The 20,695-nt window shown below is 45.0% G+C and overlaps 2 protein-coding genes and 1 long non-coding RNA gene across 9 annotated transcripts in view; 1 reads left to right on the top strand and 2 right to left on the bottom strand.

Annotated features, from left to right (window-relative positions):
• Positions 1 to 6,880: 6,880 nt before the first annotated feature.
• Positions 6,881 to 8,795, top strand: gemin6 (gem (nuclear organelle) associated protein 6). Its single transcript, XM_023953492.2, has 2 exons — positions 6,881 to 7,127; positions 8,335 to 8,795. Exons 1-2 carry the CDS (start codon positions 7,000 to 7,002, stop codon positions 8,711 to 8,713), a joined length of 507 nt encoding a protein of 168 aa, XP_023809260.1. The 5' UTR covers positions 6,881 to 6,999; the 3' UTR covers positions 8,714 to 8,795.
• LOC144992579 (uncharacterized) lies at positions 6,943 to 7,744 on the bottom strand. Its single transcript, XR_013656648.1, has 2 exons — positions 7,461 to 7,744; positions 6,943 to 7,428 (listed from the first exon to the last, which is right to left on the bottom strand). It is a non-coding gene; the product is annotated as an uncharacterized LOC144992579 (long non-coding RNA).
• Positions 8,796 to 9,190: 395 nt separating the features above from the next.
• sos1 (son of sevenless homolog 1 (Drosophila)) overlaps positions 9,191 to 20,695 on the bottom strand; it is a 28,164-nt gene continuing 16,659 nt past the window's right edge. For 2 of the 7 annotated variants that reach the window (XM_023953478.2, XM_023953480.2), the window contains exons 10-23: positions 15,334 to 15,995; positions 15,064 to 15,145; positions 14,794 to 14,910; positions 14,145 to 14,248; positions 13,759 to 13,981; positions 13,569 to 13,688; positions 13,333 to 13,495; positions 11,967 to 12,084; positions 11,722 to 11,894; positions 11,526 to 11,642; positions 11,179 to 11,452; positions 10,739 to 10,783; positions 9,968 to 10,089; positions 9,191 to 9,891 (exon numbers count right to left, since the gene is read on the bottom strand). In XM_023953478.2, coding sequence (XP_023809246.1) covers positions 9,475 to 9,891; positions 9,968 to 10,089; positions 10,739 to 10,783; positions 11,179 to 11,452; positions 11,526 to 11,642; positions 11,722 to 11,894; positions 11,967 to 12,084; positions 13,333 to 13,495; positions 13,569 to 13,688; positions 13,759 to 13,981; positions 14,145 to 14,248; positions 14,794 to 14,910; positions 15,064 to 15,145; positions 15,334 to 15,995 — 2,737 coding nt within the window. In that variant the 3' untranslated portion in view covers positions 9,191 to 9,474. The remainder of the gene's footprint in view (positions 9,892 to 9,967; positions 10,090 to 10,738; positions 10,784 to 11,178; positions 11,453 to 11,525; positions 11,643 to 11,721; positions 11,895 to 11,966; positions 12,085 to 13,332; positions 13,496 to 13,568; positions 13,689 to 13,758; positions 13,982 to 14,144; positions 14,249 to 14,793; positions 14,911 to 15,063; positions 15,146 to 15,333; positions 15,996 to 20,695) is intronic. The other 5 variants (XM_023953482.2, XM_078949355.1, XM_023953483.2 and 2 more) reach the window with 3 other exon arrangements.

The raw sequence follows: 20,695 nt of genomic DNA, 5'->3' as shown, positions 1-20,695 counted from the left end.
CGTTTCATTTACAGAATGTATATTACTTAAAAACAGTAATATGTCATCTGCATAGAGGCTAATTTTATGATGGCTGTGTTTGGTTTTAATTCCTTTAATACTCTCATTCTGTCTTATTGCTGCAGCTAGAGGCTCGATAAATATTGCAAAAAGAGAGGGGGAGAGTGGGCAACCCTGTCTAGTTCCTCTTCCAAGAAAAAACCTGTTGGAAGTCTGTTTATTAGTTCTAACTGATGCATTGGGGTTGTGATATAATATTTTGATCCAATTGATGAATGATTCTCCAAACCCAAACTTATGGAGGGCAGCAATGAGGAACTTCCAATTTACTCTATCAAAGGCTTTTTCAGCATCCAATGATAGTATGGTCATTTCCTGGTTTTTGATGGTGGCATAGTCTATTATGTTAACGAGTCTGCGGACATTGTCATCCGAGTGTCTGCCTTTGATGAATCCAGTTTGATCAAAGTCAATTATGTGAGGAGTGACTTTTTCTATTCTCTGTGCTAGTGCTTTGCAGATAATTTTTACATCTGCATTAATTAAAGAAATGGGGCGATAGCTTGAAGGACTCGTGGGGTCTTTGTCTGGTTTTAGAAGAAGGATAATGTTGGCAGAGTTCATGTTAGGTGGTAGAGATTGGCTTTCATTGATAAATTTTACCGTTTTATAAAACGTTGGTGCCAGTTGTTCCCAGAATTCCTTATAAAACTCTGCAGGAAAGCCGTCAGGCCCTGGTGCTTTACCATTAGGCATAAGTAACAGAGCTTCATGAAGCTCAGACAACGAGAGCGGAGAGTCTAAATTTGTGATTTGATCTTCGTTTAACTTGGGCAGGTTTATATTGTTGAGAAATGAGTTGATGCTTTGTTCTGATGGATTGATCTGTGGAGTGTATAAGTTTTGATAAAAGTCTTTAAACGCATTATTAATTTTTACCGGGTCATGGGTGACATTCCCTGTTTGGTCCATAATCGAAGTGATTGTTGATTTTTCTTTATTAATTTTAAGCTGATTAGCTAGAAGTTTGCCAGATTTATTTGAGTTTTCATATCTTTCCAGTCGAAGCCTTTGTATCTGGAATTGTGTTTATTGATGATGTCATTTAACTGCAGCTTTAAATTTTTCAGGTCCCCCAGTATGTGTTCCTGTGCAGAAGCAGCATAAGCAGTCTCCAGGGTTTTTATTTTATTTTCTAATTCTAATAAATCTTCTTTCTCTTTGCGTTTTTTATGCGTTGAATAAGAGATGATTTTCCCTCTCATGACTGCTTTTGCTGCTTCCCAAAGAATACTTGGTGATATTTCAGAAGTATCGTTGAATTCTAAAAAACAACGGAGTTCTGTTACCAGAATCCATCGCGATCATCACCTGTCACAAAACCACGCCCCCTCATTAAGCAAAAATAAACACAAATAAATTACAAACTTAAAGGAAGACTGAGCTAAGATGGCGGTCCGTGCGGTCAACTTTTTGTGAGCTAAGACGGTCCGGTCCCAAAATATCCCTTTTGACCTCATTTTCAAACTGCTGAACTAGTTTTGCTTTTTTCTGTATTACTCTCAAGTCTTACCACTGTAAAGAGACAAGAACGAAGTGGGAAAAACAACAACAGCAATATTAAGAGCACCTAGAATGCCACGGGAAAAGCCTGCATCGGAGAAGCCAACTGCCACATCCAAAAAGCCAGAGATGACGACACATGACCACGAATACGCCATGGAAGTATCCTCGCTGTCTGCTAAAAGGAAAACCCCGGTTACACCCACCAAACCCTCCATTCCACCTAACAAGGTGGTCGTCTCTAACAAAAGTGATGCCGAGTTGTCAGCATTAACTGCCGCCATCGAAAAACTGACGGCGAGATTTGACGACTTTGACGGCAGACTTCGGGAAAACTCTGTGATTCTGGCTAATCTGACGAAGATCACTGAGGTAAACGCTGCTGATATAAAGGACTGAAATCCAAAGTGGAAAATCTGGAAAAAGAAGTTTCTGTGCTGAAAAAAGAAAATGATGACTTAAAGAGAGGGTGGTGGAGATGGAGCGATATTAACGGCGCTGGAACCTGAAACTACAAGGTTTGAAAGAAAAAAGCGAGGAAAACACAAGAAGTCCTGGAGATCCGGTCAAAGATGGCGCCACAGCACAGCTCGCTGTTGGAAATGGTTGTGGACACAGAACATCGGCTGGAGGAGAGAAACCGGGAGGCACCGGCAAAACCTCATCCAGTTCTCCATGAGGCACTACCGCCACATCTTCTGGACGGTTTCTAAGGATGCAAAGGTTTGTCAAGAGATGGGAATCTTCTTCAAGCAGGATTTCTGCAAATCCGACCGAGAATCAAGAGCTGCTGTCTGGCCCAAAATGGAGAAAGGAGAGCTGCGGGACAGAACGTCTGCTATCGGGGCCACATCGGGAACGCTAATGGAGTCCGTTTGTCTCCAGACTAGCTGGTTTTATTTATTCTTCTTTATACGTTTGGAGTTAATTATCATAAATGCTTTGTTGTTTAAAGCATAAACCTCATTTGCTCCGTTTTTTCCACACCTTAAGTTCACAGAGGAAAGTGAAACTCTGTTGTTGTTAACTTGAAAGTTATAAGTTTTAAAGTATTTTTTTCTAAAAGTTTGAGGTCTAGTTCTGTGTTACAATGTTGTTTGGGATCTGAATTCCAACCGCTCACTTTCACCTTCAGTAACTAGCTAAGTAAATAACTTTTTGTTCATTTTTGTGTTATTGTTTTTTTTTGTGTTTCATGTCTAATTTTAACTTTGTTTCCTTAAATGTTTACGAGACGATGTCAAAAGAAAATCTATGTTCCTATTCTGTAAAAATGTAAAGCCATCTGCATTCTACTGCAGGAAACTCATTCTGTTAAAGCAGACCAACAGTTCCGGTCTAAATAGAATCCTGTTCTGTCACGATACAAACAAATCTTCTGTTGCTTTGCTCTTTAAAACTGTCCATCAAAGTGGTTCCCCGTATCTCTGATGATGACGGCCACTGGCTCATCTGTGTTCTTAAAACTGATGATGGTTTTCTGATCCTTTGCAATGTCTATGGTTATAATATTCCTAGTCAAAACAAATGATTATGAACAAAAATCACAAAACATATCAAACGTCTCAATCATAAGTACTGTACAAATACTGTAGTAATTGGTGGTGATTATAACATGGTTCTAGATGAATGACTGGATAGAGGACCCTCAAAGTTCAATACCCATCATATTAATCCAACTTTACGGGACTTTTGTCTTGATCTTAATGTTTCTGACCCCTGGAGGATCAAAAATCCTCTCAGACAAACATTCTCTTGGTTCAAGCCTAATGGATCTTCAAAATCTCGTATTGACTTCTGGCTAGTCTCAAATAACCTTCTACAAAACAAAATAAACGTTAACATCTCAGCAGCTCCCCTGACTGATCACTGTTTGATTGAACTTAATGTCAGCTCTCAAATCCAAAAATCCTTTGGAAGAGGCTACTGGAAATTTAATTCTTCACTTCTCACTAATGAAACTTTCTGTAATGCTGTTATGGAATTATTAGAAACAATAAATAGGGATTCAACCCTAAAATCTTACACTGATAAGTGGGAATTCTTTAAATTCAAAGTACGTCAAACTGCCATTAAACATAGCAAATTAATTGCAAAACATTATAAGCAAAAAGAAACTGAAATTTTGACTGAGTTAAATCAAATTTGTTCCAAGCCTGTTTTCAGTGAGGATGATAAACAGCGCAGAAGTATTTTACAGTGTTCTCTTGACGATATTTATATTAAAAAAGCAAAAGGAGCTTTCATCAGATCCTGAGCAAAATGGGTGGAGCTTGGTGAAAAGAGTACTTCCTATTTCTGTAATGTAGAAAAGAAGAGGCAAGAGAAGAATGCTATAAAGAAACTTCATATTAATAATCAATTATGCTCTGATCCTCAAATGATCTCTAAAGAAATAAGCTCATTTTATAGTCATTTGTACTCGTCATCTTATTCTGAATCCCACAATAATACTTTTTTCCAGACAATTAAAGGTTTGATTCCTAAGATTGATGACAATTTTAGAAACTCTTGTGATTCAGAAATAACTTTGCAGGAATTAGAGAAGCTGTAAGCTGTCTGTCCAAGGATAAAGCTCCAGGATGTGACGGACTGACCAGTAACTTTTATAAATTCTTCTGGGAGCAAATCAAAGATTTAATTTTTGAAATGTTTAACGAAATAGTTCAAAATGGATCTCTAACATACAATGAAACAGGGTGTAATCACCCTTATTCCCAAGCCGGGTAAAGACCCAACATGTCTAGATCATTTATAACTCTTTTGAATACTGACTGTAAACTTCTAACGCATATATTTGCAAACAGACTCAAGTCAGACATAATCTCTGAAACGCAGTCTGGTTTTATTAAAGGTCGCTCACTTCATAATAACTTAGGCCTTGTTCTGGATATGATTGACTATGAACATCTCATAGAGACAGACGGTTTTATTCTATTCTTAGATTTTTACAAGGCCTTTGATATGATTGAGCATAATTTCATGTTTCAAACTCTGCAATTCTTTGGTTTTGGTAACAAATGTATTAACCCTTGTTCTATCCTAGGCACTTTAACATTGGGAGTTGGGTCATCTAGACCCACTAGACAGTGCTCTGAACCTTTTTTCTTCAATTATTTGTGATCCTCACTGGTGTCCATGGATTACATGAAATCTTTCCACCTTTATCCACCTTTGTCATGGTAGGGAGAACACGTCAATGGAAGGGTGGGGTCATCTAAGATAGCACAAGGGTTAATACAGTTAAAACCTTTCACTATGAAACCAGTAGTTGTGTTTGTTTACCTCAGGGGACGTCTCACAGATTTAACATCAACAAAGGTAGAAAACAAGGTCGTCCCATTTCACCTCTTCTATTCACTGCAGCAGCAGAAATGCTGTCTTTGCTCATCACAAATACTGACTTTGGTAAGCTGTCAGTTGAAAATGCTGAATTTTCAATAAGCCAACTAGCCGACCATACAACAATTTTCCTGAATAATCTTCATGACATCCCAAGATTCCTAAAACTATTGACATCTTTTCAAAAGCTTCAGGCCTCAAATTGAACCTAAACAAATGTGAGATCTGACCCATTAAACCATGTACATTATTGAATGCTTATAATATTCCTATTAAATCCACAGTTAAATACCTCGGAATGCATATAACTAAAAACAAAACAGATTTGGAAAAACTGAATGTTTGGGACAAACTAGAGAAATGTTCGACTCTGCTGAATAACTGGGCACAGAGAGATCTTTCTATTTTTGGTAGAATTCTCCTCACCAAAATTGAAAGCATATCCAGATTCATATATCCCACCTATTCTATAGGTGTCCCTAAACAAGCCATCAAATCTATTAATCAAGTCAATTTTAACTTCATATGGAAAAGGAAAACACACTATGTTAAACAAGGTACGCTGACTAAAAAATATGAAGATGGAGGTCTACAAGCCATAGACTTTAACAGCCTTAATGGCACCTTAAAAATAAACTGGTTAAAATCATTTATTAGGAATCAAAATAGTATTTGGTTCATTGTTCCTAATAAAATATTTTCCAATTTTTACTCAGTTGTGATTTTGACAATAAGAAACTTCCCATTCAACTCTCGTCTTTTCATCAGCAAGTTTTCATGTATTGGAAACTCATTTCTAAACATCATTCCAGTCCAGACAACACTCCCATATGGAACTGCAGATACATCACTATCAGAAACAAATCCATCTTTGTTCCAACATGGTTTGAAAATGGAATTTGGTCTTTAATGCATCTTCTTAATGACAATGCCACTCTCATGTCTGTTGACGATTTCACAGCTAAATATGGTTCACTAACGAATAGAAAAGATTTTGAAAAAATTATTAAGGCCATTCCTCAGAATGTTGTTGATCAGTTTCTGATCTGTTTCATGATGACATCTACAGACATCCTACTGTCCCCAAGCTTCTGATTAATGGACACAATATAGCAACGTCCAAACTCCCAAACCATCAAATCAGAGAATATTTGAATGAAACGTCATTTCCCTACATCTCAAATCCAAATTATATAACCCAATATTTTAATAATTCAAAAAAGAAACAAATACAAACTCAATACTTAAAACTCCCCATTCCTCCTAAAGCCAAGGAAGTCCACTTTAAAACTTTTTCAGGTATTTACCCGTCCAAGGAATTATTAAGAAAACGGTTTGGAATTCCTGAAAATTGTTGTTCTTTTTGTCATGTGGAGATTGAAACAACTGAGCATCTTTTCTTTGAATGTTTTTATTCTGATGTCTTTTGGAATAGTTTACATTATTGGCTTTTCCCCAAGATTCCACTTTTAGCAGACTTTTCTATTAAGGACATTATTTTTGGGTTTATTTTAGAAAACAAAAGCACAGAACTTATTCTGAATGTTGTAATTATTATGGGTAAATTCTATATACATAAATGTCGTTTCCTTAAAATCAAACCTTTTTTTTCTACGTTTCACAAAGAACTCTGCTCTTTTTTTTCATCTGTAAATTTCATGGAAAACAAACTTGCTATGAAACTTCAAAGTATTGTATGTAAATTGCAGCTTTTTGATAGCCCCCTAAACTAAGAATCATTACAGTGTCTATGTAAGCCCCCCCCTTTTTTTTTTTTTTTTTAATTTACTTTTAATTTATTTTTTATTTTATTTTAATGTCTTGTGTTTATTTTATTTTATTTTTCTGTATCATTAAAAAAAATATTGTTTTATTCTGCATTTGTTGTTTGTACATGTCCAGTGCTCACGCTAAACAGCGCCCCCTCTGGCCAAGGGCGGTACTGCTGCGTTTTCCTACTTCCTGGTTCCCGCCCCGCCTCCCTTCCCCCGCCAGAGTCGCCGCTTGGTTTGGTGTCGCTGCAGCTCAGCGTTCGCCTTTGTCTGTGCCGCCTCGTGACCGTCGTTCGGGAGGCGGAAGCGCGTGTTTGCAGCCATGCAGGGCGGGTGGCGCGCGTGTGGGCCGCGGCTGTGGCTCCGTCACGTGGACAAACGGGTGAAGGTGAAGACCAGACGACAGGAGCACCGCGGATGGCTGCTGAGCGTGGACCCCGTGTCCGCCAGGTGACACGCGCACTGTCCGAACTGGACCTCACGGGTCCTTTCTGACCTTTGTTTCCTCTTTCTGACGGCCGCGTGCACAAATGCGCCGACCGAACAGATTTATGGGAAAGTAGAACCAGAGCTGGATGCTTTTCTTCACACTGTCCGTTAGAGCCTTAGGTTCTACCCACGCAGAACCCATTATGTATTAAGTATTATGATGCTCATTCCTCAGGAAAGGAACCCCAAAGCGGTGAACAGCCTACTCCTCTGGTGTGATAGATCTACACCTTGGGTCTTGTCTGGTGTGATAGATCTACACCTTGGGTCTTGTCTGGTGTGATAGATCTACACCTTGGGTCTTGTCTGAGACATTCACTGAGCACACTGTCAGTTGGGGCCTTGAGCTTGATGTAATGGACTAAATGTGAGAACAAGGTTCTATTAGAACATATGTGTGTGTGTGTGTGTGTGTGTGTGTGTGTGTGTGTGTGTGTGTGTGTGTGTGTGTGTGTGTGGTAACTGGAGCACTCGGGGCAGTAACCCCCAAGCTGGAGGAGTGGCTACGATACCTGGAAAGACCTCAGACCTCATACAAAAGGATGTTCTCACAGCATTTTCTCTTTCTCGACTTTCTCTTCTTGAGTTCTTTTTCCTTTTTTTGTCTTCCTGCACTTTTAGAAATCTGGAAACAAATTTCTTTGCCTTTTCTTTTTTACAGCAGCTCCATTACTGCCTTTTTTGAATTTCCTAGTCTCTGCTGCCGACCAGCTGTTGATGGAAGAGTCCATTGCTGCAGAGGGACGGGGGACGATGACCAGTCTGTCATTTCAGGGATGTGGGCTTCTAAATAATGACGGCCATGGAAATTATTAAAGAAATATTTGAGGTCTTCTGCCCCCCCAGTAGTAGACACTCAGAAACCAGGAGAGGCGGAGCCTATATCCTCGTTGTCCCTGCGTTTGGCTGTAGTACTTCACCAATTGGTTTTCTAATTTAGGATCCGGGCCCAGCCCGCCCTCTGCTGTGGGGCCCGATTATTGATCTGATGGAACACCATCCATTACAGCTGGACTTCAATATGGAAGTCAGAGCTGCAGATGTTGGGTTTTGGGCGGCGGCCAGAGTTTCTGCAGGTTCCCTCTGAGGAACACAGCGGGTCTTAAAGACTGTGGGTTTGCAGAAACCGTCATTCGGTCACATCCAGAATCTGATCTTGTCCTTCCAGCCTGGTCCTGGTGAACCTGGTGGAGAGCAGAGCGTCGGTGTGCGTGGTCATGGGCCACGCCGTGGAGGAGGTGGAGCTTCTGCAGGATGGCGGCGGGGAGACGGGGGAGCACATCTGGTCCTTCCTTAACCCCACCCCCCCCTGCAGCCTGGACGCCAAGCAGACGAGGAGGAAGAGGGTGGCGGTGTGCAGCTGGCTGAGAAAGAACCGCATTCCCGTGGAGGAAGTGGAGGAGGAGGTGAGGGTGGCGGGGGTTCTGACCATCAAGGCGCCGTACCGATCAGAGGACTGCAGCAGCTCCAACCAGGTCATTCTGGACCGCGTCCAAAGGCTGCTCCGGGCCCACCAGGAGCATGCGGAGGCTCAGGACTCAGACTGAGCCGCTGTCAAAAGCCCCGCCCCATTGAGTATTGCTAAGTGATCATTTCAGAATAAAAGCCTTCTGCTACAGTGGATTAAAACATTTGATGCTTTTTATTATTTCACATTTATTTGTTCCTAAAACACCAGTTCCTCAAGCGTCTCCTGCTCCAAGCAGACCCCCCCCCCCCACCACCACTTCAAGCATCTCCTGCTCCAAGCAGACCCCCCCCCCACCACCACTTCAAGCATCTCCTGCTCCAAGCAGACCCCCCCCCCCCCCTTCAGTTCCGGCTGTCCTCCACCCGGGCTGAGGAGGCGTAAACATGTCACCCCCCCCTTCTTGTATTTGCTGGGGGAGAAATTGGATTGACCCCAACTTAAGAGAAAACAATTGGCTGAAGTCTACAGTTTTGTGATTTGGGGGGGTGTCAGTCACCATGGAAACGGAGCGTACCGAGCTGCTCAGGGCAGATGAACAGAGAGGAGGGGGGGCTCGCTGTTGCAGCTTTTTATTCCCTTGTTTGTCAAAGGCAAACATCAAGTTCGTTCATCAACACCACAAAAACAAAGAGGTCCACTAGAACCATCACAGCACCTCTGCGGTTCTGGTCCGTCTCCACAGAAGTCCAATGGTCACATGGGCCCGGCTCACAAACGGAAATGAAAGCGACCAATCGGGCGATGCTTCTCTGAGGTTCTGAAAGGGCCTTCAGAATAAGGGCACATGAATTAAAATCCACATTGTCCAATTCAAGCTCCTCCCCTTAACAAAAACACTCATAATGCAGGGGGGGTGTCCAGCAGGGGGGTGTGGCCCTGAGACTCCCTCTTGTAAGTCTTTGGAGGCAGTTTGGGAACAGTGTGACGGGGTGGAACTGGGGGGCCATCTACAGACGGAGGGAGGGGAGGGGAGGAAAGTACTTTCCTTGAGATGGGGGTGATAGGTGTGGGGGGTGTAGAGGTGGAAATTGTTGAAGGGGGGGGAGTGGCTGGGAAGAAAGCCTGAGAAACCAAGTCAGAACGGGACCGACCCTGGGGAGGAGGGAGGAGGTGCAGAGGGGAGCTGAGTGGCTCCCGAGGTGGCAGCAAGGGGGGGCTGTCAGGAGGAGACGACGAGGAGTAACGGGGGGGGAGGAGCTTGTAGGTGGGTTGGCGTGGAGGAACAGCAGGGGGGCTCTCCAACTTTGAAACCCCCTGAGGGACAGAAAGGGGCGGAGCATTGACCACAACTCTTAAGGATGACATGGCTGATTGTCATGGGGGGGCCTACCTTGGAAGGGGATGACTCCGAAGGCGCCGACTCGGGTCGTCTGCGAGGAGGAACTGGGGGGGGCACCGGAGCATCCTCAGACCCCCGACTGAAACTGACTATGGAGGACACGGAAGAGGACCCTGAGACGAGCCGGAACACAGAACTGCTGTTAGAACGGGGGGGGCTCTGGGGGGGGTGATGCCACATGCACCTCACAATACTGGAAGCAATGCATTCTGGGAGCCAGCTGGTTGAACACCAAGTTTAACCTGCAGAAAATCTTGTTGGTCTGAAGTCCCAGAACTTTTCTGGAAGGTTCTGACCCGTAGAACCTTTCGTGTCCAGGTCTCATTCCAGTTTCCTTCAGTCACAACATCTATTTTAACCCCTAAGGATTAGTGGACCCTACTGTGGTTCTGGTTCTAATGAAGATCCGTTCAAAGCTGTGAAGAGCTGCTAACATTAAGTGTTTATCTTTTACAACCCCAAAACAACCCAGAATGCATTGCAGGGGGGATAAAATGTCAGCAGTGGAAATATGAATGAACGTCTTCAACCACAGCTGGAGAGGCAAGCTGACAGATCAGCTGTTTGTGGTCCGACACACTGACAGGACGATGGTTTCCATGGAGATGGACAGGTACTACAGATGACGCACACCTGAGACATGCACCTGTCTGCTAACATGAGGTGTGCATCAGCGAGCCTCCTAAAAGCTTGCCCAGCTGCTGAGCACACCTGAGGCGCTCTGACAGGTGGAAGGATGACAGTCAAGTGGGTCATACTAACGTGGGCCACGAGGCAGAGAGATGACAGCGAAGATGCTGTCGCAGGCTGAGAAGTGAAAAGGAAAGACAGGTGAGGAGGAGGAGTCAGACTCAAGGCTCATGTCTGTGCCAGTCAAACTGCAGGTGTTACAGGTAAACTCTGATGTCCTCAAGCGCCCAGTGGGCGGGAGCTAACATTAGCAAAGGCTTTAGAGACTTTGTGGGAGGAGTTAGCACGTCAAATTGCTAATTCTATCAAATAAACTCACCAGTGACCTAACCATAAACCCCCCCACCAATGTTAGAATTTTGATTTAAAATGTGGTCATGTGACCTGACCATGTAAGCAGGGATTATGGGTGGAGTTGGGCGCTGTGACGTGGGAAGGTCAGCCTCGCTGATTGAGTGGTTAGTTTATTTTTGGCGAGAAGTCTCAATAGGATGTTGGTGGGCGTGTCTTACTGGAATGGAAGGGGCTGCTGGGCCCTTGCGGCGAGTCAAAGACGCTGCCCACATCTGTGGAGCTGGAAGCAGCTGATGCTGGAGGCGGAGTCAAGGGGGTCCGGGGGGAGTTTGGCGCAGAGACTGCCCCACCCTCCGCTTCACTATCAGGTATGCGGCTATAGCTAATCTTCCTGGGCTCATTCTGCAAAGGTGTTGGGTGTCTCATGGTGCCGGGCCTTGTTGAGGTTGGGCGGATCCCTGGACTCTTCAGAGGACAGGTGTATCTCTTGGCCTAGACCAGGATTGAGATAGGTTCAGATTCAGCCGAATCCTTCTCCAGATCACGTTACCATGGTTACACTTACAAATCGGGGCAGGGATCGAGTGTTTCGAGGTTCAATCTCTAAAGACTTATTGAACAGATAATCAGCAAAGTCCTTCTCTGACAGGTCCCCCATCGGGTTCAGGTTCTCCAAGAATTTCTGCACCACAAACAAAACAGACAATCAGCTTAGAAAAGGTGGTTTCCACAGGTAGGAAGTAACACATGCACACACTGACCCTGATTTCGCTCTCCACCCTCAGGCAGTATGGCTGGTTCTGGTACTGTTGGATCTCTCCTGTGATCTCGGCCACCTTCCGCCTCTTGCTGAAATTGATCAGGTCTTTTCCATGTCTGCGCAGGAAGTCGGGGTTTCCTTCTTCTGTTTTCAGGATGTTTGTTAGGTAGATACCTGTGACACAGACATGTCCCAGCGTAAGCTGCCGTCTGGCTTCAAGAGGTCCACAGACCAGTCAGGCTGTACCAAAGAAGGGGACGCAGGGAGGGTTAATTGAGCGCAGTTTCATCAGGTACTTCTTGTAGTGGTCCTCACTCAGCTCGTGGGCTTCCTCCAGGATCCTCCTCTGACGACTGGGAATTTGCTGTAAACAAAAGCACCATCAGTTCAGAATTTTTTCTACAACACTTGAGCTTCAGCACCGTGGTGTCTCCTGGGGAGAGGAAGTTCTCCCAACTGAGCTGGATGAAAGTACAAGACCAGCCCACCAAAATGAGGAAGGTCCAATGCGCAAGGAGAACAAAAGAACCTTTGGAGCATTCAGTAAGATAGCCTAGTAGGAAAAAAACAGCTACAGGGTTCATGTGAACCAGTAGACTAACTGTTTTTGTCATTTGCCTTTAGGTGACAAATAAAATGTAACCCATCAACCTGTCATCACCTATCAAGACTTTAGGAGAGGTGACAGAAGAGTTTCTGAGGGTTTAGGAAGATCTTTGAGAGTGAGAGGATCAGGAATGGAGGAGAAGAAGGAAGATGTTCAGAGTTAAGGAAACTACAGAGGAACACATGGGATGGATCAGAAATGAATCCATCAGAGGAACACATCATGGATGTTCTGGAGATCAATGCAGGGAAGCAGATGGAGAAACAGTGATGATGGTGGTGAAAGGATGCTGAGGTTGGAGCTACCAGGAAAGCAGAGGTTCGTGGATGAAAGACATGAGGAGAAGGTTCCATGGAAGAAGATGATTCGCTGTGGTAAAACCTAAAAGGAGCAACTGAAAGATGACAAATATATATTTTTAAATCATGTATTTGATGACTACAAATCATTTTGCAGAATTTTTCCTTTTAAAAGAGAGTTTGTCTTCCTTAATCTACACCTGCTTGGTTCTGGTTGCAGGAGTCCACCCGGCTTGCAAAGCGCTAAGTCAGGTGACAGGTGTGTGGTTGTTCAACTGTGACCACAGGTTGGTTCTAAGAGACCGTTTGGAAAGAGCAAAATGTGTAAATGTGTAAATGAGTAATGTTTGGACTGTTGGAGAACCTGCAGAAAGGTGTGAGACGCCCAGAGAGAACAACACCACCCTATTGTGAGCCGATGGTCTAAACACCACCCTAACTATCATAATAGACATCCGTGTTGACAGCGTGACACAGCTTGACCTGCATTTATCTGGTGTTTTAAGTTGTACATGAAAACGAGGGTTGTATTGTACCCCTAACCCATCACAGAGGCTCAGGGACCTTGCCTAAAGGCACTAAAAACTCCTCAACTTTCAACTGCAATAAAAAGCAATGGCTTCTGCTTTATCTAAACTTGTTACTCTTACCAACCAGAACCAAAGACCGGTCCTGATGCAGAGGAGCCTTTTCTACGCTTGCCTACCTCAAAGGTGTGGTCCAGTCTGTACACAGGGGAGGAGTTCATGGCACTGACGACTTCCAGAACACCATTGAAGTTGTTGAGCTCCTGAAAAACCTGCAGGATCTCGATGATCCGAGAGACGACAGCGACCCGCTCCTCCAGATTCTCTGCCTCCACGATACATCTGTGGAGAGCAACGGCCTCAGCGCAACAAAGCAAACAGGTCACAGCTCGTGGCGGCCGCTTGGACATCTTACTTTTCCAGCCACAGGGTGAGGTTTGTGGTGTGACGGATCATCCTCAGCAGGTTGGGAGAGTGAATCTCTTTGTCCTCCTTGGTCCACACACTGCCGACCAGCTCTGAAGGCTGCACAGCCCTGCGCGGGGGATCAGAGTTGTGTCGGACGCCGCCCGATCAGCTGTGGATGTGTGTGGGCCTGGCCTTACCTGTAGAAGTCAGACTCCAACAGTGTAAGTTGGCGAGCGATCTCGATGGGATGCAGAGTCATGAGGTCAAAGTGCTCTGAGTTTCCCGGCTTACAGATGTGCCATTCAATAGGAGGAGGAGAGTTCTGGAAGGTGATGCTATGGCTCGGCAGGCTAACCTGAACCTGCTTCTTCCTCTGAATGATCTTTGTGATGGATTCCACCCACTTTCTCATTGCTTTACCTGTAACACATGACGCGGTTAACCTACCTGAGCCTCCGAGACTTTAGACTCAACTGAGACCTTCAGCCCATCTGCTGTGAGCCACAAACATCAGCCGGACCTCTGCGGTCTGGACTGGACCTCAACCTGACAGCTCAAGCAGGTGATTGAAGCAGGTGCTCACCTCTAACAGAAGCTATAAAGTCCTCCAACTGACCCAGCAGATGAATGTCTCTCTCAAAGTCGTAGAAGTGATGCTCCACCCAGTGTCGACAAACATTCAGCACTCTGCAGGGGGAGGAGTCACACATCAAACACAAGTCTGTAGGATTTCTTTAAAATGTTCTGAAGCAGCAGAAGAAGAGGAGATGTGTGCAGAAGACCCATCCTCCAGGTTCAGCTGGAGGTCGGCTGGTTGGATGAGGGCAGAAGACGGATGTCAAGGTGGCTTTTGCTCCATGGCAGCGACCCAATGAGGCCGCTTTTGACAGACATTTAAAAAGTCCTTCCAAGTCCCGCTCGGGAACCTTTTGACTAAATATGAACTGTTGACCCGGTCTACCTGCTTATTACTGCAGGCTCTGAATAGAAAGTTTCTATTAAATCACTAAACTCCGCCCCCTGCTCGTTGTTGAAGGTCCTGGCCAGCTCCTCCCACAGCAGCAAACACCTAGCTGGTGGGTCATCTGTCCTTCATTGCAGACCACAGTTCACCTTCCTACTTAGACTGCTGGTTTCCATGACCGGTTGTCTGAACAACGTCTGGATCCAGTGAGTCTGGTACGTCTATCCCGTATCCCACAGACGGGTCCTTCGATTCTGTCTCAGTGTACCTGAGTTGGACCGGCTGAACAAACTCTTTCCGGAAGCGTTTGAGTTCGGCGCTGAGCAGCTGATCCCCTCCTTCTGTCGGATCTGCCTCAGCCGGCCTTGGCTCTGGGATCTCAAACCTGAAACAGACCAGAACCTCAGCCAGGTTTCTTGTACAGGTTCTGTTGAGGTTTTAGCTGTGAACAGACTCATTTCAGTTTTCACTCTGAATAATGCAAAAACAAGAGTACAGGTGTGCTGCCCAGTTCCAATGACTTGACAGGTGAGCTCACCTTTCAATGAGCAGGTCTAGAAGCTCTTGAGGCTTACAGAACGATCTGTAAGTGGTCAGAAAGGTCCGTACAAAGTTTGGATCTGAAAAAACAGGAAACCTGTGAGCTGAGCCCTAATAAAGGGTTGGGGTTAGATTCCCCAGGTTTCACCTGCCTGACTTCACAACTCTACCTGAACACTTATATCACCTCACGCCATATCTGCCTGACTCCGGTCTGACCTGTCAGACCTCGTCTCACCTGTGTGATCTGCATGACTTCACAGCTCACCTGCGTACATGTGGAAAGTCAGCCTTTCGATCAATTTCAGGACCGTTCCCGCCTTGATGATGGGAATTCCAGACCTTGACTGGACATTTTCCTCAAACACCACGTTTTCCTCGGAGTCTGGCTCAGCAAAGCGGTACTCCTCGGCTCCCGGCAGCCTCATTTGCTCCTGCTTCTCCTCCTGCATCATGGCCGTGTCCAGCATGCGCTCCAGGGTGCTGCGGTACTGCAGCGAGACCAGCGCTGCCATCCAGCTGTTCTTTTCTTCTGCGGACTTGGCTGCAAACACCACGCTGTTCCCGTCTTTCAGGATAATCTCGAAGGCATGCCTGTACTCTCCCTCCTTGTCGTCCTTGTCGTTGATTTGGATTTTCCGCATGAAGAACTTTTCTTTGAGACGGTACTCTGCGGCCGAGCTGGTGCCAGGCAGCCGCGGTGGGCCGTGGTTGGACTTGCAGCAGACCATGAGGCCATCGAACAAAAAAATGTGGCGCTCGTGTTTTGCGCCCACCCGCGTCAGCGTGCCCTCCATAATGAACTCGTTGCAGCTCTGTCCGATGTCCTTCCCCTCCCAGCCATCGATGTTCTTCTGAATCTCGTTCATCTTCTTGATGGCCAGGTGCTTCCCCTTCATCTGGTGGCTGTAGAGGCGACACGCCGACTCACTGCAAGCAGCAAAGAAGAGGTAGGAGTCAGTCGCACCTGCAGACCTTTGATAGCTCAGAGCTTGAATCTCATCCTTGAACAGCTCCTGTTTGTCCCTGTGTGGCCATCATTTCATTTTAAAGCAGATCTTTGAGCAGCGTAGCAGATAACTGACAGCTCTGAATGTTTTTTTAACGTGTTCAGCAAACAGATCAGAGCTGAAGGCCTCTAGTGATGGACAGATGGTGCTAAAACAATAGGGGGTCAGGAATCTTCTGACACCGGGTGTATATTTTCTGCATCCACTTTGTACAACATAAAAACAGAGATTCTGATCCAAAATCTACTCAGAGCAGTTAAGCTTTCAGATGTTTTCGTAGACATTTGACACTTTTCTGTTCTTTAGAATAACTGACTTTTTATCCAACCTGTTATTTGTGTGCAGACGTTTTTACAGGTGGGACATAAGGCCAATGATCGGTAGGTCGTTGTGTGGTAAATGCAAATGTCCAATCTAGTACTTGTGTTATGACTGTCAGATGACTTATCTAGTACTCCTCTAGTACTTATCTAGTACTTCTCAGAAAAGTCTTCTAACAGTCATTTCAACCACAGAACATGTTCACTACTACATCATCAGTGTACTGTGGGAAAGTATATTTCTTTTCACTTGTAGTTGTATTTTTCTTATTTAGTCTTTAACAACTTAACCATTTGTAAATATCAGGCCATTGGTAAATGTCGGAGCTGTAATAACGTGAGTGACAGAGTAACGTAATACCCTTATACCCCAGAGGGTGGCATCAGGAGGCAGAAATCAAGCAGTATCAGTGATTAGATCAGAATCAGTGCTGCACAGGGCAGAAGGAAAAGAGCCAACACAAAAGCCAGCTGTTCCTGTGACGTCATTTCCGGATGAGCGTTATCTAGTGCTGATCGTGTTTGACTGTTGCTTTCTTGTTTGGCATTAGCCTGACTACTATTGCTTACTTTAATTGTTATTTGGTTTAATATTAAAATCTAGTACCGTTTAGCAGCGAATACACTAATGTTAACCGCTTGCTGTCCACTTTTTCTCAGTTTGCTAATGAAACTGCTTCTCTTTAGCTAAACACCGCTAGCCTGCCTCCTTTAGTGTAGATTGTGGTACATGTGTTGAGTGTATTCTTGTGTTAGACTTGGAGGCCAAGCTGGATCAGTTAGGAGTGCGGCTCCGCACAGTGGAAGCTTAGCCGGCTAGCCAGGGCTAGAGTTAAGAACGGGCCTAAAAAATCCAGCCCGACCCGACACAGGCCCACGGGCATTAAAGCAAACCCCGGCCGAACCCGACCAATTAACTTGATTTGCAGGCCCGAGCCCGAAGCAAACCGAAATTTCAATTTATCCCATAGTATTTTTGGCAGGAAAAAAAAACCCAGATTTCCTAAAGGTAAAAAAATCGACATAAACAAAGTGGTCACTGCAGCCGCGTGCGTAGTCAAGCTCGCTGTTGTGGCATAGAGTTCCGCCGGAAGCGCTGCGCATAGGATCCTCCCTACATGATAAATGCATTTGCACAACGAAATAACGCTGGAAGACAGAATAAGAGGCCAGACAAAGAGAGTGAAAGAGACATCTTGATGCGCACTCGCTTCATTACGCGGAGAAATAAACAAAATAAACAAAATAGATACGGGCTTGCGGAGGGAAGATTACATTCACGACACGTTAGGCCTGCACAATATACCCCAAATGTATCGTTATCGCAATATCCAGCTCTGCAATATGCATATCGCAAAAAGTAGCGAAAATCGCAATAAATCGTACACCTTAAATGTGTTAATACAACCTTATGGCAGCTTGAAGCATTTAACAAATGAAATAAATCCCTTTATGCATTTGACCAATCAGATGGAGCCCTTCACGTTGTTGACCAATCAGATGGAGGCCTATTATGTTAGATGTTTGTCTCCTATGTCGACAAAGGTCATTTAGAGTATAATTTTTAAACTGTTACAATGAAATGGTAATGATGTTTTTGGTTATTTTGTTATTTGTTTATATACCGCAAATTATACCATTATCGCAATATTAATCTCTAATATCGCATATCGCGAGTTTTCCTCATATCGTGCAGTTCTACGACACGTGCGCAGAGCTGCGGGTGGCCAGCTCCCCCTTTTTCTGCCAGTTGCTGGACCACAGTGTATGTCAATCAACGGTGGGCTGGTGACTGGGGGGCGGGGTCTACCTGTGTGTGTGTGTGTGTGTGTGTGTGTGTGTGTGTGCGTGTTCGGTGAACGTTCTCCCTCTGAGTAAGAAGAAGCTGGCTGTGCCTTTCGGTTCGTGCAGTGACCGTTCTGACATACAGGATTAATAAAGAGCTGTTTGACAACCGCCCGCCTAAGGAGCTTCTTTGCAGCCATTACAATATATTTATTAAAAAGTCAGCGTGAGAGAAGCCCGGCCCGAACCGACCCAAACGTAATGATTGTCATTTAGTGCCCGACCCGACCTTTATGACTCGGGCTTAAGATCTTACATCTAGCCAGGGCTAACTTAGTTAGCACCCCAGCGCTTTCCCAGCAGCCGGGAGACACACAGGGGTTTGCACCGGTTGGGAGGAAACATAGTGCTAAACGCTAAAACTTACAACACCCGAGACTCCACATTAGTAATAGGTTCTCCCCCCTCAGTGACACACCCGCTGAACCCCCAACTCTGGTTTTCGGCTCTTCTGAAGTTAGAAACGTGGAGCTCCCAGCGGCTACAGTCAGGTGTTATCCGGGGGCCAGAGTTGGTGACATCGAGGGGAACCGTAGGATGTTAGCTCAGAGTAAGTCCAGGTTCCGTCGAGTCGTGATTCACGCAGGCGGTAATGATGCCCGACGGAGACAATCAGAGGTGGTTAAGTTAAACGTAGCTTCGGTGTGTAAACTGGCTAAGACGATGTCCGACACTGTAATTTTCTCTGGTCCCCTGCCGAACTTAGTCAGTGATGAAATGTACAGCCGCTTTTCATCATTTAACCGCTGGCTTTCTAGATGGTGCCCAGAAAACGGCGTTGGTTTTGTGGATAACTGGAGCGCGTTTTGGGGGAAGCCCGGTCTCATGCGGAGAGACGGCGTCCATCCCACCCGGGACGGTGCCGCTCTTCTTTCTAGAAACATTTCTGCTAGCCTTAGTCTGTTAACCTGACAATCCAGAGACGAGACCCGGGCGCAGAGCAGCAGGGGAAAACGCTCCTCTGAGCCTCCCTTAGGGTTAGTGCCGGTGCAAAACCCATGCAGGGAAAGTCAAGCAGGTCCTAGCTTTAGCTTATGTGCTGAAAGACAAAAGAAAGGAGCGCATCATAGAAACCTCAAAGTGACAGACAGCAGTTCTCACAAGCAGAATTAAGATGTAATTAATTGCGGTTTATTAAACATTCCATCCATTTCCTCCAAGTCCCTCTTAGTCAACGAGTTAATCATTGATAACAACCTCAGTCTTTTAGCCTTAACAGAAACTTGGCTCCATCAGGATGACTATGTTAGATTGAATGAAGCAACCCCCCCCACTTATGCTAACTATCAGAAATCCAGGATTTCAGGTAAAGGAGGGGGTTTGGCAGTAATATCACAGTCTAGCTTACTTCTCAGCCCTAAAGTTAAAAATGCTTATAATTCATTTGAAAGCATCATATTGTCTTTAAGTCACCCAAACAGGAAAACTCCAAAACCTGTTTTACTCATAATTATTTATCGCCCCCCCGTCCCATATTCAGAATTTTTAACTGAGTTTTCCGACTTCCTATCGACTATTGTCTTAGATTCTGATCAAACTATAATATTAGGGGATTTTAATATTCATGTTGATGACCCCAGTGACTGTCTAGGAAAGGCTTTTGCAGCTTTATTAGATGATGTTGGTTTCACCCAAAGTGTGAATGAACCCACTCACTGTCATAAGCACACCCTGGATCTTGTTCTAACCCATGGTATAGAGATCAGCCAGCTGAGTGTCCTTCCTCTTAACCCAGAGGTGGGCACTGAGGGCCGCAGTCCTGCATGTTTTCCAGCATACCCTGCTCTGGCATGTTCTGATTGGCTGGACACACCTGAACCAGGTAGTCAGCCATGAGTAGGGGAAGAGTATCTGGAAATCATGCAGACACACCGGCCCTCGAGGCCTGGAATTGCCCACCCCTGTCTTAACCCCATCATTTCCGATCACTTTATGATTACCTTCCAGTTTACACTGGAACATCCTTCTGTCCCAGTGAATAAGAAACAGCTTAGAAGAACCTTAACTGACCGTTCTGTGTCTGAGTTTAAACACACAGTTCAGCCAGTACTTAGTGATATTCTGAGAAAATACTCTGAGTCCAGCTCCCATAGTATCAGTCCTAGTATAAATGACCACTTTGTTAATGATGCCTTACAAGCCCTCAGGAGTGCACTCCATGTTGTTGCCCCCTTGAAACCTAAGTTCGTCAGACAAAACCGAGTAGCACCGTGGTTTAACGCTGAAACTCGTTCTCTTAAACAAGAAACCCGTAAGTTGGAAAGAGAATGGCGCCGCTCCGGTTCAGAGCAGTCTCTGAATACCTGGAAACATAGCCTATTAAATTATTAAAAAAGCTCTGCGTAGAGCTAGAAGCCAGTACTATTCAACCTTAATATCAGAGAATGGAAACAACCCAAGATTTCTTTTTAGCACTATTGCTAGATTAACTCGCAGTCAGAGCTCAGTAGAACCA

This window comes from Oryzias latipes, chromosome 1 (assembly GCF_053564925.1).
Source record: "Oryzias latipes strain Hd-rR chromosome 1, Olatipes_Hd-rR_3.1".
NCBI classification, from domain to species: Eukaryota; Metazoa; Chordata; class Actinopteri; order Beloniformes; family Adrianichthyidae; genus Oryzias; species Oryzias latipes.
This window is presented reverse-complemented; position numbering and strand designations above follow the sequence as displayed.

Excerpts from the sequence above, each read along its gene's own strand:
- gemin6 (XM_023953492.2), top strand. The coding sequence starts at position 7,000 with ATGCAGGGCGGGTGGCGCGCGTGTGGGCCGCGGCTGTGGCTCCGTCAC. Across the intron at positions 7,128-8,334 it reads GTGGACCCCGTGTCCGCCAG|CCTGGTCCTGGTGAACCTGG; the intron begins GTGACACGCGCA and ends TTGTCCTTCCAG.